This window comes from Prionailurus viverrinus, chromosome D4 (genome assembly GCF_022837055.1).
Source record: "Prionailurus viverrinus isolate Anna chromosome D4, UM_Priviv_1.0, whole genome shotgun sequence".
NCBI classification, from domain to species: Eukaryota; Metazoa; Chordata; class Mammalia; order Carnivora; family Felidae; genus Prionailurus; species Prionailurus viverrinus.
Window position 1 is genome coordinate 1,381,397 of NC_062573.1, and position 27,838 is coordinate 1,409,234.

A 27,838-nucleotide genomic window follows, 5' to 3' on the forward strand; every position below is an offset into this window, starting at 1 on the left:
ATGGGTGCGGATCGATTTATTTATTAGACTGAGTGCTTTAGTACAGAACGGTACAGAGATGATACATGTTTGTGCTTCAATACTTTCCAACACTGAGATTCTGATAATTTCAAGGTAAACAAGTTTCAAGACAGACTAGCTTTTTTAAAATATTCTTTTGATAAATTATTTTTATATAAATAACAGAGAGAGGAAACCCAACATGTTTGACAAACAAGGCCCCGAACTGTGGGCCCTGTCTGGTCAAGGGGAGGGGACAGAACAAGCAGGGACAGCAGGAGACGAACCAGTGCGAGCACCTACAGTTCTGTCCTAAGGAAACAAGGTATCTTAAGGGGGAGAAGGGAGACAGAAGAGGCCTGAAAACTAATGCGAGTGAGCAGGGGAGATTTCAAAGCCTTGAGAAAACACCACAAAGCATCCAACGGGGAGGGCGAGGAGCGCGCTCTGAAAGGAAAGCGGGCGGCCGCGTGGAACTAGCACTCACCACGTCTGCAAGGACATCACGAGACAGTAATATGCACACGGTTGGCAGGGGCTAAAGGGCAGCGGGGGGGCTGGGCAGGGGACATTTTTGTGACTTCCACTGTCATTGTATTTCATGACCACAGCAGCAGCACACGTGGTGCGCTCACCATCGGAGAACGGAGTTGCTGCTGAGTCTAGAGGATGACGAGACACCCTTTCTGCATTTGCTTCTTTCATTTTTGCTCTAGAGCTAAGTGTTATACAGAGAATAGAATGATCATTTTCTCTTACAACCACGACGACAAATGACCCCACGCTACACAAAATAAAGTATCATGAAGTATCTTAAACTGAGGATGATCTGAACAGAGTCTGCATAAATTCAACAGGCTGTTCTCCTGGCGGTTTGAAGTCCTAGGCACACAGACCCTTCTCTGCAAGAAAGGGCCCTCTGCCCAGGAGCCTGCATTACCGGTCCCATCCTCGTCCGTTCCTGGCCCTCGAGCACCATCCACGCTGACCCCACTGAGAAACAGGTTCGGTAGGGGTGGTGGTGCCCGGGAAAGGAAAGGTCTTGCCAAAAACCCCAGCCTAACTGCTTCTCCAAGAGACAAAGGTCCTGGCGGGAGCTTGCTCCTCGCTTGCTGGGGCCCTGTGACTCAGGCCCCCAGACTACTTCCCTTGGGATCACAGCGCTGTGGACGCGGGCCAGGGAAGGAGCGGTGACAGGCCGCATGCCAGCCAGCACCCAGCCTGACTTCACGGACCTCCAGCCCCTCCCACGGCCCCTGGGGAGGACGAGCCACCGGGGAAGCCAAAGAGGTCACTTCCAGCTCGGACCTCACTCGATGATGTCACCTGATATTCACCGCCAAGCGTATCTGGACGGGAGCAGGCTGAGGGGTGGATAAGGACTGGCGTGGAGACCACAGATTAATCCTCAGTTTGAAATACTCCAGGAACAGACATCTCTGGGATTCCCGAAAAGAACAGGAACAACCCAAAAGAGATTTTGTAAAACACCCAAACGTCTACCTTCCCATACTCAAGCAATCTGCGCATGTCACACTGGGCTATGTACAAGGTCAGGGAATCATAGTAATGGGGAGAAGGTGTCCACTCATTCTAGACAGTTCCACAACTTCTCCAGCAGTATGTCCCTTACACAGGAACTTCTCCCCTTAGGACACATATAGAGGATACTCTTTTTAAAAAACACAATGCATTATTTTCTCTCGTTTCACACAGGAAGAGGGCATCATTAAACACGAGAACGCAGCGGCGACAGTGCCGTCCAGGGCGTGCAGAGCTGGGGGAGGCAGTGGAGGGACAGGGTCAGCAAAGTAACCGAGGCGGGCAGCAGCAGGGGCTGTGGAGCACTGTGGGAATAGGGTTCGTTTTTTGGAGGGGTGGCTTATTTGTTTAACTGCTTATTTCTTCATCTGTTTTATTCAGTTTCTTCAGCGTGTCCAGCAGTTTCTGTGGGGTGAGAATGTGCGTGGATCCTGGGGGGCAGAAAAGACAGTGAGCTTGCTGGCTCCAGGCTCTACCGCATTTCCTTTCCTGCCCTTCAGTTCCCAGATCTGCATCTGTTCCCCCGCCCCCACCCTGGTCTGGGTCTAGTGGAAGCAGGGAGGGGGGTGGGGATTGGGTGCTGGGTCCACATCACAATAGGCCTGGGAGGCACCTGGGGACCGTGGATAAACAAAACACATCCTCTGACTTAGGCATGGTCCCAGGCTGTACCAAGGAAGGAGCCCGCCCGCCTCTCCATCTGGGCTCAGTGCCATCTGCCAGGGGACGGGGCAGCTGCGTTTCTGATTCTCTCTTGCACTCGAGGCGAAGCCGGCCGGGGAGAGAAATTCCAAACCATATGGCAGGGGAAGGCTGGGGAGGGGGTGGGGTCGGTAGGGGGCTGTGTATGGAAAGGATGGCGCCTGCTGGGGAGGAAGTGATGGGCAGGGCACCCTGGGGAAGCCACTGACCTCTGGGAGCCAGCCGGCTGGTGCTGCCCTGGTGGGCGGGACCTCAGGTGTGAAAGGGAAAGGGCCAGGGTACCTGAGGCCTTACCTTGCAGAGACCGCACATTGTAAGAGGTTAGAAATGCTTGCAAAAAATTTAAGCTAATGGAATTAGATATACTTCTACTGCAAAAATTAAAAAAAAAAATTAAAAAATAAATGAAGTCCCTTTTCATAAGGAGAGAGAGAGAGAGAGAGAGAGAGAGAGAATCTAATAAATGCAGTAAAAAAAGATGCATGGACCGTGTGGTTTGGACATGGACTTTACTCAAACAGAACAGAAGTGACTGGTGCGTGAACATGAGGCCTGTACACATGCAGCAGTGGGCTTCAAAGAAAGAGGTCCCGGTGGGAGAGAAGAACTGAACAAAAGAGATCCGTACTTGAAAATGTGCCTCCCTGGAGGTGCAGGCGAGGGAATGGGGACAGAAACCACCAGGGTGCCAGACTGCCACCCTGACGGTAGGCAAAAGAAGGCTTTGGCTGGCTTGTCGGGGGTGATTCCGAATACCAGGGTCCCTATGCCTTTGACCACTGTGTGCTCAGCTGACGCGTGACTGCGGGGACTGCAGGCCTTGAACCTTCCTGGTCAAGTCCGGACCGGCAGAAAGCTTGTGAATCCCTCTCTAGCATGAGAGGCTTCGCTTCTTCCAACCTCCTGTCCTCCAGCATTCAAGCTCTGGTCACCCTGTCACTGTCCTGAGGAACCAGTCCGCGGCTACTTCCCAGAGGTGCTGAGCTTATAGCCTCCACCAGCCCCTGCGCTCTAAAGCCAACCCACTGCTCTGCAGACCCGAGGCTCCTTCAGCAAAGGCCACGCGGCCTTCAGCAGTATGTCCCTGGGCATTTTTACAGGACCACCTTCCCCCAAGGTACACTCATTTCTCTGACCTCACTGGTCGTCCTACTGGTCCTAAAATAAGGTCAAAGACTACTCCCCAAATGAGAAAACAGGAATAAACGTTGCCAAATTCTGAACAGTGAACCACTGCCAGAATGAGGGCCTTCCCAACCTCAATTCCATGCAGCCTGCGCATCTACACCTGGAAAGACAGCCGGGTACTCTGTGCAGAATCAATTTGGGGGTTTTCCAGGTAAAGGCAACACGCCGGAGAAACCGTCCCTAATGCCCTCCCGCAGCCATCTAGCTGAGTTCCAGGAAATGAGACAGTAGACTCGACTGAGAGGAAAAATCAAAAGGGAGCCTCTGAGCAGATACCCACCCCAAGCTGCTCCTGACCCCTGCTTGCAGGCAAATCCACGGCCTGAGGGAGGCCAAAAAGAGATCAAGGAATCCATGCTCTAGAATTTCTATCACCTGACGGCTGACCATCTGGTGGTCCCAGTCTGACTGAAAGAAGAAAACTTCCAGGGCCAAGTATCTTTGCGACAGGCTCAGGAACTCCTGGACCCTAACTCACTGGGTGTCTTTATTTATTTATTTTTTTATTTTTTAAAATTTTTTTTTCAACGTTTATTTATTTTTGGGACAGAGTGAGACAGAGCATGTACGGGGGAGGGGCAGAGAGAGAGGGAGACACAGAATCGGAAACAGGCTCCAGGCTCTGAGCCATCAGCCCAGAGCCTGACGCGGGGCTCGAACTCCCGGACCGCGAGATCGTGACCCGGCTGAAGTCGGACGCTTAATCGACTGCGCCACCCAGGCGCCCCTCACTGGGTGTCTTTAAAGGATTCAGACCAGCTGTTGTTGATCCGAATCCCCTGAGAGCCAATTCTTGCCACTGAGTCATCTGTACTGTTTTAATGTCCTGGTCAAGGTTTTCACCACCACAAATACCGCGAACGGAGCTGGGTGCGTTTGGGATACACGTATCGCAAACCCACATTTAGAACCCACAGGGGGCCCACGTCGGTTCTCCAGAACCGCAACGGAGGGTCCATCCCTCTTATGCTACATGACTGCAAGACTGAGAAATGTGAGTGGGTGTCTCCAAAAACAAAGTCACCCAAAGGGCTGTCAAAGCTGTGGGCCAGAGCTCTGCCTGGACAAAATCCTTCCTCTCTGACAGAATCTGAAAATCAGGTCAGCTGTCTAGGCATCCCTGGGTTTGGCCGACACAGACCTACGGACTCCGAAGACCCGGGGGGGGGGGGCACCAGGGAGGGTGTACATTCAAGAGCAACCCAGGAGAGTCTGCTGATCTGCCAGGTTTTGGAAACACGCTCCTGGCCAGCCCACGTCCTGAAGGTGGGAGAATGAAGCCCAGAGCGGCAGGGGGCACGTTCGCAGCCCTTTGGTGGCACGGCCGGGCCCAGATGTCATGCCGTCGGTCTCGCTTCTGGACACCCGGCCCCAGGAGGGGACATGCAAGTGAGTGCTCAAATAGCAGCTGGGCAATGGGTTGGTTCTGGGTACAGATTCAAATCTGAGTCCCACTGAAACATGAGACTTGTCTGACTCCAACTGGGAATAAAGTGAAATATTTAATATAAAAAAAACAAACCCTTTTTCTGAAGTGCAAGTGCTGTGTATGGCTCTTCCACCGGCTTCCAATAGCCTCTTGGACATTCCCTCAAGGCTGGTACTTTTAACACAACCCTCCCCCAGAGCTTGGGGTGAGAACCTAAAGCAAAGACTTCACTTCTGGACAACATGGAGGCGACTGATTAATGCAATGGAAGTGAGGCTTAGGGACACCTGTGCACTCCGGCTGCCCAGCCGGCCCCCTTCACCCGGCACCTGGGGGAGAGAGGGGCCGGAGGATCAGTGGGCGCTGGCACCCACGCGGGGAGCCGGCAAGGGATGCTCTCGTTCACTGACGAGCAGGAAAACTCATCTCCTAGAAGCTAAGTTGCTGCAGACAACTGCAGACATCGACTCTGGGCGGAGACAACCCGTCCTGCTCCCGGCCCACACTGTCCTAGTCTCTGGTCACCAGACAATCACAACAGAAGGAGGCAAGTCAGATTTTCACCTGTCTTCTGACCTCCCTGGGATTAGGGCTCCGTGCCTTGCTTTTTCCTAAAGGAACTCTCTAAAACACGACACTGCCCCAAAAAGCATTTCAGAAGCCACGAGTACACAACTCGAGTATTTGTGTTCTTTGCTCAGATGGCAGCCGAGAACCTATGCTGACTGAGCACAAAACAAAGAACACCAGCCTGCAAAGGACAGGCTGCTTCTGGGGCAGGGGATCGCAGAGTGAATCCTAGCTGGAGCCCCCGGGCTCTGGGTTTGCAGGTCTTTCAGACCCTGCAAGTGGTCTGCCACCCAAGCCTGGACTGAACATCTTTCCTTCCGTAAGTCTGAAAATACATCCTGCAGCAAATGCCGATCACCTCCCTGCCATCTGCACACAGAACCAGATGTCTCTGATTACCAAGCAACCAAGGTGCTTCTAAACAATGGCTGTGTTCTTCACAATCGCTTTTATCCACCGCCCATTGGCGGCACTGTCTAGAGGGAGGCAGTGCAGGGCCACGGCCAGCCTGCCCCGCACCGTGCAGGTGACCCACGTGCTGCTTCTCCCCTCACCAGTGCCCCGGGGGAGCCGTCTCTCGGCCACAGGAAGGAGAGGAGACAAAGCGCACAGTTGCCTGTCCCGACCTTTAGAGCGAGTCCCGTTTTGGATGGAGCACGTTCTCTTTATACAAACAAGCATGCTTCCGGTGCCCCCCCCCCCCCCCCCCGACCCTGGTCATGGCTCTGACAGCCCAGTCCCCTGAGGTATACCAGAGAGCACAGGTGCACGAGGGCAGGACCGCAAGCGCTGAGGCACCCGATCCGAGTTGCTGAATTAGATGGTCAGAGCTCAGGACCTGGGGCCCTGCGATCCAGGACCCAGCCCCCCCGCATTCTGCATTCTGTGCCCTGGTTGGGGGGGGCGGGGGAAGGACCTCCTGCAGTCCCACACGTGCCCCTGGCAGGACCGGGGCAAGAGTCTAGGCCTCCCGACTGCTCCAGGTGACTCATGCTTTCTGACTCAGCAGGCCACATGCCAGTCTGGGCGGGAGAGGGGCAGGGACGTCGTCGGTGAAGTACATGAGGGCAGGTGAACAGAGTGTGGCCTCCTCACAGGCTGTGTGAGGAAACTACAGAATAACTAATGCTACAATGGAGTTCCTCAGTATGCATCTGCCACTTAACACTTCACAGGAGGTTCCCGGGACATATGAGGGACGGCAAGAGAGGGGAAAGGATGAGGATGAGAATAAAGTCTGGATAATCCACCAGACAGATGCCGGTTCCTGGGTAACAGGTAAAGGCACAAGCGTGGTGGGAGAGAGAAGACGCTCTTTCGAACAGCACACCGCGTTAAGAACAGATTTTTACCCAAAGGTTCTCAGATCTCACTAACAGACTTCAGTGAGAGAGAGGGGTGTGATAACTCAACCCTGGAAAAAAACCCACAGGAGAATGAAAATAAAAGCAACTACTGAGAGAGTAAATGACTACGAAGGGCCATCTGCCCCAGATGAACACGAGACACGAGATTTCCACTGGTGGCTGGAGTTCATCAAGTACGTGGTGGCTCGTGACCCTGTCACCCCTTAGCAACAGTTCCCTGGGACGAGTGCCTGCCCCGGAAAAAAGGAATTTACGTGTCTAACTACCACTGACGTGGAGTCTATCCTGACGCACTCCAATGAGCCTTCCCCATGATCAGGTGCCCATGGATCTCTCCACTGGAGTTCTGCCTTCTTGGACAGGACAGTCCCTTGAACGCCTACTGGCCTCACTCACAACTTCCCACACCATGTCACAAGCAGGATGCTACGCGTTCCCTGCCTGGTGCCCACAGATACACCCCGGGCCGGTAGGCCTGCGTGCCGTGCCTCCGGCATCCCTCGGCTTCCAGTCCCTCCGAAGGACTGGTCATAGCAGTCATGATCATTTTTGGTTTACAACCCAGGGGGCTGCACTGCCTGACTGAGCAGCAGGTGACCCAGGGCACGAGTGAGCTGGCAGGCCGGGGCCCAGAGGCTCTCGCGGCAGGGTCTGTGAAGGCAGCATCGGACACATTTTCAATCGGTGTTAAGAACTGCAAGCATTTTCTTGTTGAAAGGAAATCAAATAAATAAACTGAAAAGGGAAAAATAAAGAAAAAGAGTGACGGAATAATCAAAGAAAACCCTTCAGAGTGGAAGAGTTTCTTTTCTGTAATAAGCTGCTTTTACTTTGTTTCTTTGGCTCTCACTCCATTGTTGGAGCCTGATCCTCAAAAGATACCCTAGAGGCCTCCCTGAAGTCGGGGTGTCTCAGGTCCATGAGAAATTTGGTGGGAGTAAGAATGTGAGTAGAACCTGCGGGAGAACAGAGGCCAGCTGACTGCTTGAACAAAGGTACGTTACAGGAACATGCCAAGTTAGGCCTACGTTTTATGCAGCCAATGAGGTATGAGAAAGCAAGACGCGAGCACGCGCACGTGCACACGCACACAGGCCGCAAGGACAGCCGGCATGCACCAAGCGGGTGAGGCCACACTGCGGACGTCAGCTGTCTGCGCAAGGCCCCTCCGTGGATCTGCACGGGCACCGTTATCTCCCCAGGGTTCCACCCCCCCAACAGGGAACTGCAAGTCAGGACCAAAGCTGAAGAGGGAAATTTACACCAAAGCCTGGCCGTGACAGCTTCGGCCCCGCAAAGCTGTGTTTGAGCTGAGAGTTCTCCGACACGTGCATGCAACATACACACGAGCAGGGGACAGAGAGAGCTTTATCCCAGCGTCTATGTAACAAAAAGGAAAAAACGATACGGGGAGAAAGGGTGACCCGCCGGGGAAGCTCCAGGGAGTGGGGAGGGGAGGGAGAGGATATCCAATCTCTCCACTGAATGGTGTGGTATCTAGAAAGGGGGTTGACAGTAACAGGTCCATCTTGACACAACCAGGAATGGCCACGTGGACTGGTCTGCAGGACCTGCTCACTCTGAGAGCGCCAGGCACACTGGAATTTGGTCACCCCGAAGTAGGGGTGTAAAACTGACACACCTTCTAGAGATCAGGGGAAAGGCCAGGGCAGTACGTGCTCATAGCCTTGGGTCAGTCAATGTCAAGAGGCAGGCCCAGGCAGGTGCAAATCCATTTTGTTAAGGGCAAGACGGGGCAAAAGGAAGGCGTCTGGAGAAAGCGTGATTTTCCTCAGCTCACTCTTCCCCTTCCAGCCCTAGAAACTGGAAGCTCCTACAGGCAGGAAAAAGGTATAAAATCTTCTGCTGCATTAAGTCAGGTCTAACGAGTTGCTTCCTTTCTTCTGGAAAACCAGCAGGAAATACCAGAAAGGGTACATAGCAGACCTAGGAGTCGTAGGAACCGGAAGTGATGGGGAACCCTCAGCAGAGTCCAGGAGTCAGGCCCGTGTGTTTCAGACAGTATCTGCCCACACACTGTGTCTGTCTATCTGCAACTGACAGGTAAAGGAGGGGGCGATAATTTACCTTCCATTCACTGAGCGTCTTCTGAACAGGAGGCCCAATGCCAGCAAAGAGACAAGTCCCACCTCGGGCCTAGTACAAAGCTGTAAGCGGGTATTCACAACCCCATTTGGCTGGGTAAGGAAATCGCAGCATGGAGAGGTGGGGTGCTTGCTCAAGGTAACCCACTCGGCAGTGGCCGAGCAAGAATGGGGGCCTGGGTCTGTCGGTGTCTGTGATCAGGCACTTCCCACCGCTTGCAGCTGCCTCTTACCACGAGACACAGTGCAGACACGAGGAAAGAACCCTTCGCCCCTTTGCTGCCGTCCCCGAACGTGTCTACGGACTATGTTTTGCAGGGGCGATGGAGAAGTGAAGACAGGATGAAACACCAAAGCATGGAATGGATCGAAGTGCGATGAAGCAGCCCCTTCCCTCTAGAACACATGCCCCCACTCACCTATTAGCACTTCCCACTTTCCATTGGCTTGGGTCACCTCATAAGCACAACGCATCTCGTTCAGGCTCACGCCCCCAAGGATGAAAATAATGAGGCGGGGACCACTGCGGTACTCCCCTGGGGCCTTATTCTTATGCCAGTGCCCATAGCGGGCGCTGGGGGGGGGGGGGGGGGGAGGAAGGGGGAAGAGAGAGAGAGAGAGAGAGAGAGAGAGAGAGAGATTAATTATGTTTATCTGCACTCAGAGGACTTATCACTTCATACCTCAATGACTTGTTTACACATTCGCTCTGTACACCAGTGACCAAAACAGAGTAGTAGTAAGTGTTGGTTGAACTGAACCGCTGTGCAAATTATCAAGTGCTTGGGCTACCCATGCTGTGACCTCGTCACTCTCTCGGAAGGATGTAGGTGACAGGCAGGCTCGAGTCAGCTTTCAAGTGTGACGTGTCACCTTCCACAGCTTTGCCCCTCGTGATGGTCGTCAGCTTCCGCCCTCCAGCGTACAGGTTTCTAGGCTTGTCTGGGACACTCTGCTGGCAGTGAGCGGTGACGATGGAGTCAAGGCCCGTCTTCAGGCTGGTACACCCTGATTCACGCAGCAAGCACCTCACCTGATCAGGGCCTCCCCCAGCACCAAGGTGCCAGCCCTCGGCGAGATTCAGCCATGCCCACCGAGAGCTCGCGGTTTAACTGGGGTGGGTGGGGAGAAGGAAGGTCAGGATCGTGCTGCGATGGAGGGGCTCGGTGCCACAGGGACATGCACGCCTTCTAGCGTCATCTGGGCATCATTGGAAAAGTCTTCCCAGAAGACGTGACACTGAGCTGCCCCCTGAAAGACAGGCATTTCGGTGGTGGGACAGTTCCCAAAGGTGTCTCCTCTGCCCCTGGGCTTCTGTTAGTAGGTCTTCACCTTGTCCTCAGGAACAATGAGAAATGGGTTGCTTCCAGGTTAAGAAAATGGGGAAAAGAAAACAAAAATCAAAGCAAAACAAGGAGGCCAAGTCTCTAGCGAAATCTCTGCCCTTCTCCCTGACTGCGACAGCATTAAAGTCACTTTCCAAAATCCTGAAGGTGCCAGGGGCGCACATGGGCCAACACAGAGAGAGTCATCTGACAGTGTGCCATCGTCACCGGCCTGGCCAGGGCAACACTGGGGATTTCGTATTTTGCTCCAATGTTGGCAATAAACATTTGGCCTCTACTGGCATCAGAGGGGATGCATAATGCCACAGGTGCCACAGACCTCCGGCCTGGGCCCAAGGGAAGGTCTAAAAGTGAGCCCAGCAGGCCGGGCGTGGGGGACAAAGATGGGTGGGCACAGCAGGAGCAGGGGATAGAGAGCTACATGTGGAGGTTTCACCCTGGGAACTGCCAGCTACTCCGGTGCCCCGGGATGCCCTCTTTGGAGCTAGTGGCGCTCCTGTTCCACGCTCAAATGTTCATTCAGCCTTGAAATGTTCTCAGGAGCCACGTCAAGCTCTTGCTGACAGACAAAAACCGAGTAGCACCTGGCTCTGAGGTTGCCACCTCAGGAAAAGTAACTGATGCCACTGCGGGCCAGGGAACAGCCTGGACCACACCGATGAGGGAGGCCAACGAGAGTCTAGGGGCAAAATGCCTTCCGATGCCACCGCAGGGCACAGCAGGAAGGTTTCCAGATGCGTGGCAAAGAGGGGAACAAGAGGAAGAGCTTTTGAAAACAGACCCTGGAAGGCACCACAGGCAACTAAGAAAACCCACAGTGTTGGAGAACCAGGGACAGAAGTATGGAGTGTCACCAGGTATGTGAGCCTGCTTGGGATTCTCAATCTCTCTCTCTCTCTCTCTCTCTCTCTCTCTCTCAAAATAATTAAACTTAAAAAAAATATTTATTTATTTTTGAAAGGGCACAAGTGGGGGAGGGACAGAGAGAGAGGGGAACAGAGGATCCGAAGTTGGCTCTGCACTGACAGCAGTGAGCCTGATGTGGGGGGCTTGAACTCACGAATCGTAAGATCATGACCCGAGCCAAAGTCAGACACTCAACCGACTGAGCCACCCAGGCGCCCCAAATAAATAAACTTAAAAAAAAAAAAGGCGTACAATTCAATGCTTATTAGTATAGTCACAGAATTGCAAACCATCACCACAATCAATTTTAGACTATTTCGTCACCCCAAAAAGAAGCCCTATACCTTTTAGCAGTCCCTTCCCATTCCCCCACCCCACCCCCATCCCCAGTCCCTGGAAACCACTAATTTACTTCCTATCTCTACAGATTTGCCCATTCTGGACATTTCAAACAAATGAAATCACACAACATGTGGACTTTTGTGACTGGCTTCTTGCAGTTAGTGCAATGTTTCCAAGCTTCATCCATGGAACACGTGTCAGTATTTCATTCCTTTGGTTGGATAATAGTCCATTGTATGAGTATGCCATGTTCTGTTTATCCATTCATCAGCTGATGGACATTTAGGTTGTTTCCACTTTTGAGCTATTATGAATAATGCTGCTAGGAACACTGGTATAGTGCGATGTTAAAACAGGGTAGTTAGAGAAGACGGGGCAAAGTAACAGTTGATTTTAAAGGCCTGAAGGAGGGGCGCCTGGGTGGCGCAGTCGGTTAAGCGTCCGACTTCAGCCAGGTCACGATCTCGCGGTCCGTGAGTTCGAGCCCCGCGTCGTGCTCTGGGCTGATGGCTCGGAGCCTGGAGCCTGTTTCCGATTCTGTGTCTCCCTCTCTCTCTGCCCCTCGCCCATTCATGCTCTGTCTCTCTCTGTCCCAAAAATAAATAAACGTTGAAAAAAAAATTTTTTAAAAATAAATAAATAAAAATAAAGGCCTGAAGGAGATAAGAGGCAAGTCCTGAAAATGTACGGGGACAGATCATTTGAGGCAGAGGGTAAAGCCAAGTGCAAAGGTCCTGAGGCAGAAGTATGCCTGACACGGGCAGAGGAGGTGGCTAGCATGGCAGAAGTGGAGAGAAAAACGGGAGGAGTAAGGGATGAGTCAGAGAGGAGTGGGAAGCCGGAGAGTGAAGGGCCTCATGGGCTGCTCCAAGCACCAGGCCTGCACTCTGGCTGTGGCGAGAAGCCGGGGGAGGGTTCTGGTGGATGCTGTGTCATACCAGGACCACCGTGCGGCCGACAACCACCCAGCGACGGTCCCCCTTCTCCCACTTGCTCGCTCTGGACTCCCACTCACCTGACCGCGGTGGTGCTAAAGGAGGCAGAGGAGCGGGTGGAGATATACGGGTAGTGCTTGGTATCGAGTTTGTCTTCAATAGTGTCCTGGAAAGAAAAGAGACAGATACTAGGCTTGCCATTTGTTTGGGAAGGGCTGACAGAACCAAGGCAAGATGATTCAAGGAACAAGTCACTTGGCAAAGCGACATGGCCGAATCTGCAACAACCAGAGCTCCTTTGCCCTGCTGCCTGCTGCAGGGGCCTAAAACGGCACTCAGCATGGACATGGAGAAAAGTCCGTAGGTCTGCTCATGAAGAAGACCTTAACGACCTTGCAGTTAAAAAACAAACAAACAAACAAAAACTGCAATGGGGCGCCTGGCTGGCTCAATCAGAAGAGCATGTGACTTTTAATTTTAGGGTTGTGAGTTCGAGTCACATGTTGGGTATAGAAATTACTAAATAAACTCTATTAAAAAAATTTTTTTAATTTTAATTTGAGAGAGAGAGAGAGCACGCATGAGCAGGGGAGGGGCAGAGAGAGGGAGAAAGAGAATCCTAAGGAGGCTCCGCACTGCCAGCACGGAGCCTGACACGGGGCTCAAGCTCACAAACAGTGAGATCATGACCTGAGCTGAAACCAAGAGTTGGGTGCTTAACTGACTGAGACACCAGCAGCCCCAGTAAATAAACCTTAAAAATAACAAGGGGCACCTGGGTGGTTGAGGACCAACTTCAGCTCAGGTCATGATCCTGTAGTTCATGAATTCCAGCCCCACATCAGGCTTACTGCTGTCAGCCTGTCAGCGCAGAGCCTGCTTCAGATCTTCTGTCCCCTTCTCTCTGCCCCTAGCCCACCTGTGCTTTCCCCCAAATAAAAAATAAATAACAAAACCCGAGGTGCCTGGGTGGCTCAGTCGGTTAAGTGTCCGACTCTTGATTTCGGCTCAGGTCATGATCTCATGGCCGTGAGCTCAAGCCCCACGTCGGGCTCTGTGCTGAGTGTGGAGCCTGCTTAGGATTCCTGCTCTCTCTTCCCTGCGAGCGCTCACTCTTTCTCTCAAAATAAACAAATAAGACCAAAAAAGTGCATTACTTTTTCTTGCTTCCCTTCCAATTTTTTTCTTTTCTTTTACATCTATGTGAGGTTATAAATGTTGCATTCCAATAAATTCCTGCACTTGCCACCAGTTTTGTAGAAACTCGGCACAGGCATTGTCTCTCATGCAAGACAAGACTTTACATCCTCAGTTTTCCAAGGGTCTAATCATCTAGTGGGTGGATGCCAGCTAGGCACCTCCCGCTGCCTAGAAATCTCCACTCCTCTTACAGCTACCATGTGAAACCTACGCACATGTCTCTCCAGGGGACTGCGGAGCGGAGCGGGGCAGGAAAAGGGAGCAGAGAACAAAGGAGCGAATGAGACAGAGGGGTGGGCTTTAATTACATTACAAAGAAATCCAATTGGTTTCTAGATGTCTCATGTTCACCCATCCTTTGGTTTGTGGGTTTTAAAAATAGGAAGCTGACTCACTATATATATTTAAAATACACTTATTTTAACTCATAATTCAGCAGAACACCTGGACTGCGTGGATTGACAAAGGAATTCTGGGAAAGCCCCTTCGTTGTCCGGACCCCAGTCTTGTCCGCCTGTGGACAGCAGGAGCTGGACAGGGTGCCTCTAAGACCCACCCTGGAGATCCAGTGGGGCAGGATTCTAAGCAGGGTTTCTTCATGCTATCGGCGAGGAGCAGAGGGACACCTCACATTCACAAATACAAAACACCTGCTATGCCCAGAGGACACATCAGCTGAGGGCACAGGCCAAGGTATAAAGAGCTGACTCCAAACACTGAGCAGGTACATATACGTAAAGGGCATCTCCGATACATGCTACAGGAGTCCAGGGCGGCTCCGTGGTGCTGGGCGGTCAGACGGGGGCGGTGTATGCAAACGGTGAGACCTGACGGGGACTTTGAAGGAAGGCAGGGCTCAGAAGTGGAAGGGGACAGCACTGCAGGCAAGGGATGGATGTGAACAGAAGAGCAGCGGCAGAAACATGCCTGGCAGGGCGGGGTCCCTGACTGACAGGGAGGCTTAGGGAGGGGCTGGCTCGGGTGAATCCTGAAAGCCCCTCCATACCCGCACCCTTAGTGTGGTGTTTGTGACTCATGTGACCTGCAGACGCTGGGATGTGTTTGGTTCTTGGGATACGGCACCACTGAGGGGTCTCTCCTATGGGGCTAAGTCATATGGATCATGGGATCTGCATCTAGCGGCCTCTGGGGGCTGTTCTTCCTAAACCCTCAGGACAAGGCTATGGGGCCTAAATGAACCCCGAGACTAGGTACAGATCCTCAGGGACAGATAACCCCAGGCTGTCACCATCACCCACATCAGGTGAAGCTGGAGGCCTCTGGGCCTGTAAGTGAAGAGCTCTGGGCCTGGGCTGTCCCACACACATCCTCGCACCCCTCCCTCGCTGACCTCCATGATGTCTTTAATGATCGGAGTCCACCGGGAGAGCTGGTAGGTCTGCTCACTGATTCGCTCCTTCCGCTCTGGCTTGCTCCTGCGGCGCAGGGTGGACTGAATACAAACACACGCACAATTAGACAGAGTCACGGGTCACCTGGGCCCCGGCGACCTTGCTGGCCTCTGGAGATCGCTCCAGAGCACTCCCTTCAGAGAGTCAGCGCTAGCAGAGGCTAAGTGGGAGAGGGTTTCCTGGAAAAGTCCAGCATGTGCCCCCTTGGAGCAAACTCGGTTCTTTAAAGCCACGGAAAATGGCAAATGCGGGTCAAACACAGAAGCTCCATTAAAAAAAAAAAAAAATCCTGGTAGTTAAAAAAAAAGTTTTGTTTTTGATTATAGGAGAAAAGGCAGCTTTGTGTAAGACTTGGTCTTTGCTTCTGCTTCAACAGTCTGGGGTGCATCGGTAAGCCATCTCCATTCCCATTTGGGTCCCTCTTGAACAAGGGTCAAAAAACACCAAACCACCCGTTACAGGTCTCAGGTCTGGGCTCTGGGACAAAGTTTCTGACTCTGAGATTCCAAAAGAAGCGCATTTGCAGCTCTAGCTTTACAGCACTGCTGAGTGAGAGACTCCTCACAGGAAGCAGGTGCACGGGAAGGTTCCTAGCAGAGAGCTCCAAAGAGTGCTCGGGCCTCTTCCTCAAGTTCTGGAGTCCTCTGGCCCCCAGCCTCTTCTGGAGCGCACTGCATGGTCAGGCTTCCCTGCCCTGGCCTGGCTCAGTGACAAACCAAGTGGCAAACCCGCTTGATGCTAAGCGCTGTGCTCCCGCTCTCACAGAAGATGCTGGACCCAGGTATGCAAAGACACGGCCAGACTGAGCTCAAGACATGGGGGACAAAGCTGGCGTGGGCTGGGGCTGGCTCAACGCAGATTTAATGACTCTGTGCAACTCCTGGATGTGCACGTCTTGGTTCTGGGAGTTTCACTTCTATTTTGCTACATCTATCCCTTTATTCCTCTGATTTTATGTTTTCTCTTCCTCAACGTTTAGTGTATGTATCTTAAGCCACCTTAAGTAATTCAGGGGAGAACAGATAAGACATGCCAGCTTCCCTTCTGCCTCTCCCTCCCCACATGCAAGACTGGCCCCTTACGTCAGTGACGATGGGCACCCCCAGGTGTGCCATGTTGGTGATGATCTCGCTGTCCTCTGGGGGGATCTGGGCATGCTGGATCAGTTTATTCAGGTTCTCCTCAGTGATGCCTGAGAGAACAAAACCCCTGTCACCACACCCAGCCACTGCACATCACACACTCAGAAGCAGAGCCAATCGCTTGAGGGGGGATGGTGCCCCTTCTCCTCCTCAGGATTAGTAGAAATGAGTCTTCACCGCATCAACTTTACTGGAAGATGAAGACAAAATCAGGATTTCCATTCCACCCAAGCCACTCTGTCCCAGGCTGTGACCTTCAGCAACTGCCCCATCATGGTCTGCATTTCCATCCGTCTTCTGCTTCCCAGCCATTTCTGCCCACCCCTGCCCACATCAAAGTCAAGAGCCTCCGTGTCCATCTGCACAGTGGACAGTAACCCAACTGTGATGTGGGTAAAAATCAGTTATTTAAAGGTGGAGAGTACTAACGTGATGCAAGTTAAAGCACCTGGCGGACAAGCCCTCACAAACTGGCTTTGCTGTCAGTGGGCTCTCCCTGCCCCGACCCGTCTTCTTCCATAGACGCCTCACCGTTCTTAACTCTTGAATTCAATTCTAGTTCCAACTGATTTACCTTCATTTCCCCAATGTCAAGAGCCCCTGGGATCTCCTTACTAAATAATACCCCTTTCCGTGTCTCCTAAACTTTCCTACTTTGTCTTCTCTCTCTCCCTCACTTCACTTGCCCAAGAGAGCACCTATCCCTTCTTCTCCAGCCCGTCGTTCCTACCGTTCTTCAAAAAGATGTAGAGAAGGATGATGCGGATTTTGTCATAAGTGCTGACATTTGCATCCAGCAGAATGGGGACGATGGCTCTCATAGGGTCCTTGATCTTCTCCCCTTCGGCATCCGTGCCCATGGCCAGGTCCTGCAGAAAACACACCATATTGGCCCCACTCCCAGTGACAGTCTGGACGGATGGTAACAATTAGACGATTGTAGACCATAAATAGGATTGGTCGCTTCACTGGGGAAGGTCCTTTCTGCTCCCACAATGCACCATAATCTGCACTGGCGTCACTAGCACTACGTTCCGTGGCGCCAGTGAGAACTGATGACAGCCCCGGGGTTCAGTTTGCAAAAAACAGAAACCATCGTTGATTTTTTTGCCATCTTGTCTGAAAGTAGGCTGCTCCCTTCGGGTGAGTGTCCGTGCACCTAGGCCACGTCCTCAGGTCAAGCCTCCGTTCTGGTGGGGCCTCTAGAGGTACAGAGCTCTGCTGAGGGATCGGGGCCAAGTCAGTGGCACGTCCCGCACGTGAAGAGCTTTGGCATATTAAGGGGCGCCTGCCTAGCTAGACTCTCCCCATTGTGCTTCCCCTTGGCTCTGAAGGACACGCCTTTTGAGTTTTAACTACTCTGCATTTTTTAACCTGTTTTTAATTTTCCAACCCACTTTTTTTTTTTTAATGTTTATTTTTCAAGGAGAGACAGAGGGTGGATGGCTCTGAGAGAGACGGGCAGAGAGAGAGGGAGCCACAGAATCCAAAGCAGGCTCCAGGCTCTGAGCTGTCAGCAGAGTTCAATGCAGGGCCCAAACGCACGAGCCGTAAGATCATGACCTGAGCTGAAGTCGATGCCCAACCAACTGAGCCACCCAAGCGTCCCTCCAACCACTTTTAAGATGAGTAGGAAAAAAAGGGCTCTAGAACCTGCAAACCCAACCCAGGCAGATGAAGGAGGAGAGAAGGGCTGGCCAAAGAAGGAAGAGGAGAGAGAGCACAATGACAGCCCCGCTTCCCAACTCAGGCAAGAGTCAGACCGGCTGTCGACAGGCTGGAGAAGGCACATCATCAGCCTCAGCAAATCAACAACCATTCTACTCTGTTCTCAGAGACCAGAGGCTGCAACTCCCTTGGGAACCCACACAGGGCTCGCTTGAAGGTTCCCTTTTTCTCTAAGATCCCACGAGTCCATAACCATCAGGACCTTGAGGTTACCCAGGTCTGTCTGGGTCAAGGAAGGTGGGTGCCCCCAGGCCTTCTCATCTCTCAGAGCCACTGCCAGCCTCAACAGCTGTTTGTTTAGCCGGACCCAAATCTAATACTCTCTAAAGGTCAAATTAAACATAACCGGTTCAACAAATACCACGGAGCAATTCTGAAAAAAATGTACACTTCCAAGGATTCATCCCAACTTCACTTTTACTGATGTAGGGATAACCTGTTTTCTGGACAGTCAAGTTCTTTTGGAGAGGACCTTGCACCTGTCAAGATCAGCTGTGAGACTGATGGGTTTTTAGGGGGCCACTGCCCCTTAGAAGAGAGCCAAGAAATCAGGACAGGTCTGACAAACCTAAGCTGGCTCGTCACATCACACCGGACGGTGTAGATGTTAGCTTCACACCAAGGACTTGAGTTGTTCATTCCTGCTGAGGCTTCACATTCAAATGCCCTCCCTTCCCATGGAAGCAGACCCTAGCTGAGTGAAGTTCTCGCGTGGAGAACGGAGGGCCAGGATTAGTGACTCCACACAACACTCCTGGAAACTATGGCAGCATTGTTATTTCCCTTTGCAGATGAGGAAAGCAAAGCAGAAACAGGCACATCAAACAAACCAGTGACAGAGACAGAGTTCAAACCGCAAACTGCTGACTTTCAGTCCTACTTATGATCAGGGAGGCTGTGGTGAGTTTCTGACATGCTACTACCCTAGTTTCTCTCATCTAGGTTTCCAAAACCAGTGTGGCCACCACAGGAGGAAAATACACTCGGAATATAAACCTCAGCCAGCCCTGTCAGTGTAGGGCTCAGAGTTCCAGACATCTCTCTTCAGACACTCCAGGGAGCCTGTGGAGAGTCAGACATGCAAAATCCAAACAGCACAGCATTCCAGACCAGTCTAATCCCTACCATTGAGAGCAGAAGTGCATTGGCTCCAGAGTTGAGACAACATGATCTAGCAGACTTCCCCATCTCTCTATCCTATGATTCTGCAGGATGTTCAAAGTCACATGTTAAAATTCAGCTGGGTCAACGGGGATGGCAGAAAGAGAAGGAAAAGGTCCTACCTGCTCCACTCGGCAGAGTTTATCCACGGTGCCTTGGTAATGCTTCATGCAGTCCTCGGCCAGGTGCAGGTGGGTTGAATACTAGGAAAAAGCAGAGTTTATGATCCAGAAATCACTCACGGACGCATGAAGCATAAACTGAGCACCTACTATGTATACACACTGTGCAATGCACCAGGGAGTCTCCAGCCTCGTAAAGGAGGTAAAACATGCATTGAAGCAGAACACAAACATGGCAGAACACGCCAGAAAGTTCTGTGTCAGGAGGGGTAGGGGCAAACCGCATTCCAAAGGAGTCAAGCAGATGAAGGAATCCTGTATGGGGGTAGGGTGGCATAATGGTTCCACAACGTGTCCACAAATCCTTTGTTACCCCTCCTTCTAGGAGGTGGAGCTTAATTCCCCTCTCCTTGAGCGTGGGCTGGATTCAGTGACTCGCTTCTAAAGGAGAGTGTGGAGGACATGATGTAGGACACCCCAGGTCAGGACAGAAAAGGCACAGTGACTTCCTCCTGGCTCTCTCCCTCGGTCACTCACACTCGTGGAGTCCAGCTGCCATGCCGTAAGAATACTTAAGCAGCCCAGGGGAGAGGCTCGTGAGGTGAGGAATTGAAGGATAAAGAGAGAAAACAGACGAAGAGGAGAAAAGAAAGTCATAGGAAATAAGTTGTCGGTCCAGTCTTTCAGCTTTTCCTAATAAAACCAGAAGTTGATTAAAAACCTGTGATTTCAGTGGATCAGTCAGTGCAGTGGGGCTCTGAGAGGTCTTACTGAAGTTGATTATAGTCAAGATTCAAATCAATCACTTGGGATTGTCATACCTTGCTGAGCTCTTTCTGGTACTGGGGCATTTTCTTTAGCATCTGGGACAGGTCCCGCATGGTGGTCTATAAGGGAAAGGAAAACATATGGTCTCACTCTAATGGCCCTGACCTAAGAGGCTGTGCAAGGGTGGCAGGTCCAGGGCAGGACAGCAGCCAGCACCAGACTTCCCAAGTGCACGCTCGGAAACTCTCAAAATCAATCTGTTAAACCTGAGATCACTGTGGGTTTAGACTTCCAGGCCTCTGGCTCAAAAAATTATTGATTCAAATACCATGACTATCTTCTAGGTAGGGAACTGAACTCCGAAGTGTCGCAATTATGTTTTATTTATTGGACTAGAAAGTTACTGACAGCATAATTCTTGCCAGGAAAGAGCAATTTTTCTTCTCCACACTGTTCTTCTGCATACTCAGCTCAAGCAGTCTTGAAACTGAGTTCACATTTCATCCCAGCAGAAGGGCTGCAGTTGTGTAGACAGGTAGAAAGAAGGAGCAAGGTGGGAAAGGGCCGGGATGTGCATCCTGACAGGTCACAGGGGTCTGTTTACTTGGTAACCGTGTGACTCACCTAATCCCTCTCTAGCCAACAAAAATTTGTTGAATTACTACTACATGCCAGGTTAGGTGCTGGAGATATAAGGACAAAAAACAAAAACAAACAAACAAACAAACAAACAAACAAGAAATTCTTGTCTTTGTGGAGCTACCATCTAGCAGAGGAGTCATTCCGACTGAGAGGATTAGTGTTCTTCGAGGGAATCAGGAGTGTGGGTGCACAGTGGAGGGGTACCTCATTAGTCCAGGGAGGAGCAGGGAGGATTTCCCTGAGAAAACGATGCCTGAGCCAAAGTACCAGGACTTGACAAGGCAAGCCCCAGGCAAGGAACTCAGGCATGGATGGAGCAAGGCCGTGGGTGCCAGAGAGTGGGGGGCAGACCTGAGAGTCTGGGGGGCCTGATAGCCCAATGCTATAAGGTGTGTCTACGGGTGGGGCTGGATTCTGCTGGGAACAGAAAGTCACCAGATGGTTTTAAGCAAGGGAGTGACACAATCAGAGGTGCATTTCCCTTGACTAAGATGGCTAAGCTACCTCCGATGAACAGTCAGGATAAGGAAAGGACCAGGCAAGTTGAGTTCTAATTCCACCACAAGCTAAAAAAGGTTTCAGGGTTCTTCTGGCTTAAGCTGACGCATGATCTAAAACCGTAAATATCAATCCTCAGAGTAACAAAATGAAGATCTCTATAAACATCAAAAGACAGGGGCACCTGATCTCAATCCTGAATACAAAAACAAGACAAAACAGTATTTGATGAAGCAGGGACAATGACCCCCTGGCTCACTAATCCTGTGCCAGGGAAGCGTCCTGCCTGCCGGCTCCCAGAGGGAAGACCGGGATTAGCCTAAAGGGCACTGGAGCTCTAGAATGCATTTACCTTCTCTCCGGTATTCATTCTCTTGCTGGAAGAAAAATCTTTCAGAGAACGGGTGACTTCCCTGGAAGACAGAAGGAGGCAACTAAGTTTCACAGCAACACCAAGTCCTATACTAGTGGTGCAAGATTCTTCCTTTAGGAATACATGGTGACTTTTCCTGCCACTAAGGTATGTACTTACAGTGATTTTTGAAGAGGAGAGAGAGGGATACATTGTTTTCCTAATATTCTATTTTTTTAATGTTTATTTGAGAGAGAAAGAAAGAGCAAGAGGCAGAGAGAGAGGGAGACAGAGACTCCCAAGCAGGCTCCATGCTGTGAACACGGAACCTGATGCAGGGCTCAATATCATGAGCATAAGATGATGACCTGAGCCAAAAGCAAGAGTCGGATGCTTAGGCCACTGAGCAACCCAGGTGCCCCTCCTAACCAATATTCTCAACCAGGGTCTCCAGAGGAGGTGTACAGGATGATTCAAGAGAAGGAATTATTATTACGTCTATTTATGTTTATTTTACTCCATCCTTTTCAAATTTGTGTTTTTGTATATACTGTAAAATATATATATATTAGAATAAACTAGTAAATTCATAAATAAACTCACATATTGGAAATGTGAATCAACATTTTCCTAAGGTTGAGTGATCCAAAAAGTTTGGGGACTACTTTTCTGAACTGAACTATCCAAGACTGTCTTATTTTCTTGCTTCCTTGTGAATTTCCTAAGACTATCACCAACTCAATGTAACAGCCAGAAAATATCTTTTTGCAAAAGTAGAATTTTTCTCGATAGCATAAAGGTCTTATAAAATAGTCTGTTGTTATGGGGCACCTGGGTGGCTCAGTAGGTTGAGCATGTGACTCTTGATTTTGGCTCAGGTCACGATCCCAGGGTTGTGGGATTGTGTCCGGCTCTGAGCTGAGCGTGGACTCTGCTTGAGATGTTTTTTCTCTCTCTCTCTCTTTCTCTCTCTCTCTCTCTCATTAAAAACAACAATAACAACAACAACAACAACATTCAGGTGTTACAAACATTTTGAAACATTTTGAGAGCAAGGCACAGATTCAACAGGCACAGATTCAAGGCACAGCTCTTCCTTAGAAATTTTAGGTAAGACAAAAGGGGAAGAAGATTACACACTGGCTATATAAAAGAAAATCAAATTGATGTAGTAGAATCTGGGCGTTTCAATGGAAGGAATCGCCTTTAAATGTTCAGTGTTGATAAAGCATTTCCTGAGAGCTACAGATGTTTTCTAAAAATCCTAAGAGCAACCTGAACACAGAATGGATCTTCTCACTCAGTGAAGTTGGTATCACTTGAGCTGAGATCAGAAGGGAGTCATCATCACTGGTTAGCATGTTGGCAAATTCATCTACTGACCAGCTCTGTGCAAGTGCCCAGAACGTGCACATTAGCAACTGCCATCTGGGGAAAGGTTTCACCCTGTACTATGGAGTGAGCCCTGGAGCTGGGGCGGCAGGGGTGGCTGAGGTCTGGCTGAGGTCCCTGGGGAGGGATGGAGCAAAGGGATCTTACTGGGACACCTCCGCGATGTGCTTGTGACGCAGCGCTATCCAGAGGTCATCATCCTCGTCCAGGAGCACTTCCTTCACCCGGGCCTCTCCAATGCCGCTAGTCTCGTACCTAGAGAGGATATGTCCTCACAAAGTGTACCCAATTCCCTCTGATTTGTAACAGATAAGAGCTTATAGTCCTCAGCAGACAGATGTCACACGGAGGATTTTACCACAGGCCTCCTGACCATCCGATGGGGCATGGTCTGTATCAGGTCTGCTGCATCAGCACTGACACGGTGCAGTTTCTCGGGAAGGTAGAGACCCAGAGTTCTAATCAAAGGCAATGGACTTGAAGCTGTTTTAAAATCTTCAGGGTTAGCTAGTACGTGCTCAAGTTAGGTTAAAGGTGGGTTCAGAACGACTCGTAAGGGAAAAGCAAAGATCACGTTTACTCCTCCCTGGGAAGGACTGGGATACCATCCGCAAATGTGTGGTACCCAAATTTTCAGTTTTAAAATCAGCTGCCTGCAACAGGTCCTCAGCATATTTTTACATGTGAAATCACGAACATCTAAAGGAAAGCAAGAATTACAGGCACCAACGGGGAAGAAAACTGAGATTCAGTCATATTTTTAGAACCTTCATTTTGAAACCACTACCTTTATGATTAAAATATGTTATAAAATAAAGGATAAAATAAAAGACATGAAAATAATACAGTCTGTTTCCAAAAAAACAAATACTCGTTTTTAGAAATTAAGTTTCGGATGACTATTACCAAGAAAAATGTTTATTATAATGAAGAAAACAGCTCTTCTACAAATAAAGGTCAGTAAGAAACTTCTGGTGACATATTTTGTCATCATCATATTTCACGATCTATAACTAAGAAGTCTGAACCCTGAATAAGATATGCATCCGTTTGCATGCACAGACATAGACACACGCGCACACACACACACACACACACGCACACCAACATATCAACACCTCCAAGCAGGCTCTGAGCTGAGGTGATGTGAGCCGTGAACTAAAGTTCTAAAGCTCTTGTTCCCCCACAAGGGGCACCAGTTCCTGGCTGCTAATGCCAAGTGGACTTGGGGAACCCACAGAAAAGCTTGCAGGCTTATTAGCAAGACCGTATCAACATACCCACATTCCCTAGGATGAAAGAGGTGCGTTTGGTTTGTCTGCAAAGACACACTGGGTGTGTACACTTACTTGTATACATCATTTTCAATGGGCAGCAGGTCGTAACTCATAGCCTGAAAGGTCAATTCATGAAGCACGGGGGAGCTGGGGTCAAAGCCGCGGTCCAGGATCAGGAGCTGGGAGCGCGCCTTGTCTGGGCCCTGGAAGGATGGACACAGGGGAAGACTTTCACAAGCCACCCATACAACTCCAGCCTCTCCCACTGGGGTGGCTGTCCCCCCTGTAAAAGCAGCCCCAGGAAGTGAACTCTGAGATAAAACCTACTAAAATAGCACTGACTAGTCCATTTGCTGCTTGACAAGAACACCAGTCACACCATGCAAAAATCCAATGTGTCTATCTCATAATGGACTCATAATTATGTGAAATCTCATAATTTCAAGCAGGTCCAAAACTGTGGCTGGGCTCCAAGGTGAGCTTATGAAAGAGAGTACCATCTGGGTTCGGCTACAAATAGGGTGACCCACCATCCAGTCGGCCTGGGACCAAGGGGGTTCCCAGGACCTGGGATTTGCAGTGATGGAACAACTCTGTCTGGATTGCTGTGGTGGTTCTATGAATCTACACATGTGATATAATTGCACAGAACTGAACACACGTGCAAGCACGTGTACAAACTAGTGAAGTGGGATTAAGGGCTGGAGATGGTACGGGTGTTGATTTTCCGGTTTGGGTACTGTACTACTGAGGGGGTTCCCAGGACACAGGACCTTCAGTGCTAACACTGGAAAGTCCCAGCAAACAGAAACAACCTCGGTTGGTCACCCCAGCAACCTCGGTTGGTCACCGAGGCTACACTGAGCAAAATCTCTATCATCCTGCCCAAGGGCCTGAGCATCTCCCTGGAGGCCAATGTGCAGGAACAGTGGCACCAGGCACTTTCTGTGAGCAACAGAACCAAGCTGCCCCAGGAATGCCATATAAACGCTATGGTCAATCGGCGAGAGAACCACGTGGACCAAGTCCAGACTTACCTCGCCCATTGTTGGGTCATCGGCTTTGTAGGCGTCGAGCTTGTCCTGGATTAGCTGAGCCAGCAAAGCATTGTCCTTGTATTCCCTGACAAAGGAGGAGTGACATAGGGTGGACTGCCCGTGCACCCAACTGCTGGCACTGACTGCCTCAGGGAGGAAGGCCAAACAGTGTAAGGGGGGTCAAGGGAGATGAGCTTCACCTGAATTGTTCTTCTACACTGAGAATATAGTCATGTATTACGTATATGATTTCAAATGACAAATAAAATAAAAAGATTTGCTCAGTGCCTGGAACATAAATGATTTCCTAATTCCTTAACAACAACAACAACAACTAGGGGTGTCCAGGTGGCTCAGTCGGTTAAGAGTCGGACTCTTTTTTTTTTTTTTCTTTTATCTTTATTTATTTTTGAGACAGAGAGAGACAGAGTGAGAGCAGGGAAGGGACACAGAGAGAGAGGGAGACACAGAATCTGAAGCAGGCTCCAGGCTCTGAGCTGTCAGCACAGAACCTGATGCGGGGTCGAACTCACAAACCATGAGATCATGACCTGAGCTGAAGTCCACCGCTTAACCAACTGAGCCACCCAGGCACCCCTAAGTGTCAGACTCTTGATTTCAGCTCATGCTGGGCTTCGTGCTGACAGAGTGGAGCCTCCTTGGGATTCTCTCTCCCTCTCTCTCTGCTCCTTCCCTACTCACTTGCTCACTCTCAAAATAAATAAACCTAAAAAACAACAACAACAACAACTATCTAGATGAAAACAGAAGTAATCTTTCCAACTGGCTTCAGAAAAATGACCACCTTTCAACAGAGGGTACCGGCCATCCACCATTTTCCTGTGATCAGCCTGTCCGAGCCTGACCCACCTGATTCTCTCACTTCCCACAATTCAAATTTCCTTTGATCTTGTTTTGTTTTGTTGCAGGGGATACATATTTTTTTAAGTTTATTTATTTTAAGAGAGAGAGAACACAAGCAAGGGAGGGGCAGAGAGAGAGGGAGAGAGAGAATCCCAAGCAGGCTCTGCACTGTCAGCACAGAGCCCGACAGGGAGGGGTCGAACCCACGAACTGTGAGATCACGACCTAAGCTGAAATCAAGAGTCTGGTGCTTAACTGACAGAGCCACCAGGCGCCTCTGCTGGCGGAGCCAGAAAGGTACAAGTGAGACCCTGTGGGCCTTTCCCCTTGGCCAGGCCTGACAGCACTTCCTGGGGACCCTCCCGATTGTACAGAGTGTGGCTGCTGCCACCTGGCCAGGCGCAGCGCTAAAGCAGCTCTGTTCCCAGCCCCATTCCTCCCAAATGAACTCCAAGCTCCCCTTACCCTGTCAGAAGCTATGGCCTAGCCCCCCATTTCTGAACTTCCACAGGCTTTTGTCAGGAAACATCAAGAATAGAGGGAGGTATTCTTCCATGGCTGCACATTCCAGCAGACAAGGAGGCAGGCAGGACAGGGGGCCATGCTGATCCTCAGCACTGCCTGTTCAGGCCCCCCACTCCTCCTACAGTGGCCACCCCTTCTGGGTCTCCTTGCCTGACTGCTGCTCTCACTCCCACAGCACTGCACTCGCTCCCCTGTGCAAATCCCCCAAAGGTTCCCAGGGAGAACCACTGACCGACACAATCCCAAACCTGGCATCCGGGGCCTCTAGGAGCGGCTTCATCTTGCCCCACTGCCCTACACAGACACTGTGCCAGACTGCCAACCCTCCTCAAACTCATCCTTTGTTTTCCCAGCTCCAAATATTTGCGCATCCCAATGGCAAGGGCCAACTGTCTACACAAAATGCCCTGTACTCCTCATTGGTCTATTGGAATCTGAACCTGCCCTTCAAGACCTAGCCTAAATGTCACCTCTGGTCTCTCAGCTCCAAGGGGTCTCCCCACTTGGGATGCCCTAGCCCTCAGCTTATACTGCCCTCAAGCACTGGTCTTGCAGGGCCGCAGTTTGGGTGTGCACAGCTTACACACACACGTGTTGGTAAGCATGCTACCTACCCTTCCAGATCAGGGCTCCTAAGGACAGGGACTGTGTCTTCAGGATAAGTACACAGCAGGTAAGTAATAACGTGAATGACTTTATAGAATCTGGGGAATATGTCCTTTGGAGAACTGTCCTTGTATTTTATCTTACTCTGGGACACCTTCTGCAAAGATAGTGTTTGTTTTTAAAGGTTGGAAAGAGCTAAAACAAAAAACAAAAAACAAAAAAACCCCACAGGAAACCTGGGTTGTGGTTACACAGGGGTTCAAATTTAGCTATTAAGTAACTGAATATATATATTTCATGACCTTTTCTGTATGCGCTATATTTCACAATAAAATTTAGAGAATATCAAAAACGCTGGAAGAATTATAAATGCAAGAACACTCAAATCTTAACCCTCTTAGGACAACTGCCAGAGGAATCTCAAGGCAAAAGGAAGCTCCTCGCCCAGTGGACACACGAGAGGCCACTGAAGGCAGACTGGCGTGCTGCCTTACCCCCGATACCGCACAGCCGGGTACTCCTTCAGGGTGGCACACAGCGTTGCAATCTGCTCTGCCAGGCGCTCCAGTATTGGGTTCTTCATCTGAGCCTTGTGGGGACTATAGAAGCTCTGGAAAGAGTCAGCAGAGTCCAAGGAATACACCTGAAAAGGAAAAGAAATAAGGGGAAAAAAAAAAAAA

The 27,838-nt window shown here is 50.6% G+C and overlaps 1 protein-coding gene across 5 annotated transcripts in view; it reads right to left on the reverse strand.

The window, feature by feature from the left end:
• STXBP1 (syntaxin binding protein 1) overlaps positions 1-27,838 on the reverse strand; it is an 81,561-nt gene that overhangs the window by 6,975 nt on the left and 46,748 nt on the right. The window contains exons 7-19 of one of the 5 annotated variants that reach the window (XR_007146139.1): positions 27,653-27,801; positions 25,164-25,248; positions 24,199-24,329; positions 22,997-23,104; positions 21,458-21,518; positions 20,019-20,084; positions 19,198-19,278; positions 16,917-17,055; positions 16,127-16,236; positions 14,984-15,085; positions 12,513-12,598; positions 9,323-9,477; positions 351-1,973 (exon numbers count right to left, since the gene is read on the reverse strand). Coding sequence is in view for 4 of the 5 variants with exons in the window: in XM_047829235.1 (XP_047685191.1) it covers positions 1,891-1,973; positions 9,323-9,477; positions 12,513-12,598; positions 14,984-15,085; positions 16,127-16,236; positions 16,917-17,055; positions 19,198-19,278; positions 20,019-20,084; positions 21,458-21,518; positions 22,997-23,104; positions 24,199-24,329; positions 25,164-25,248; positions 27,653-27,801 (1,356 nt within the window). In the remaining variant the exon portion in view is untranslated. The other 4 variants (XM_047829235.1, XM_047829234.1, XM_047829236.1 and 1 more) reach the window with 4 other exon arrangements.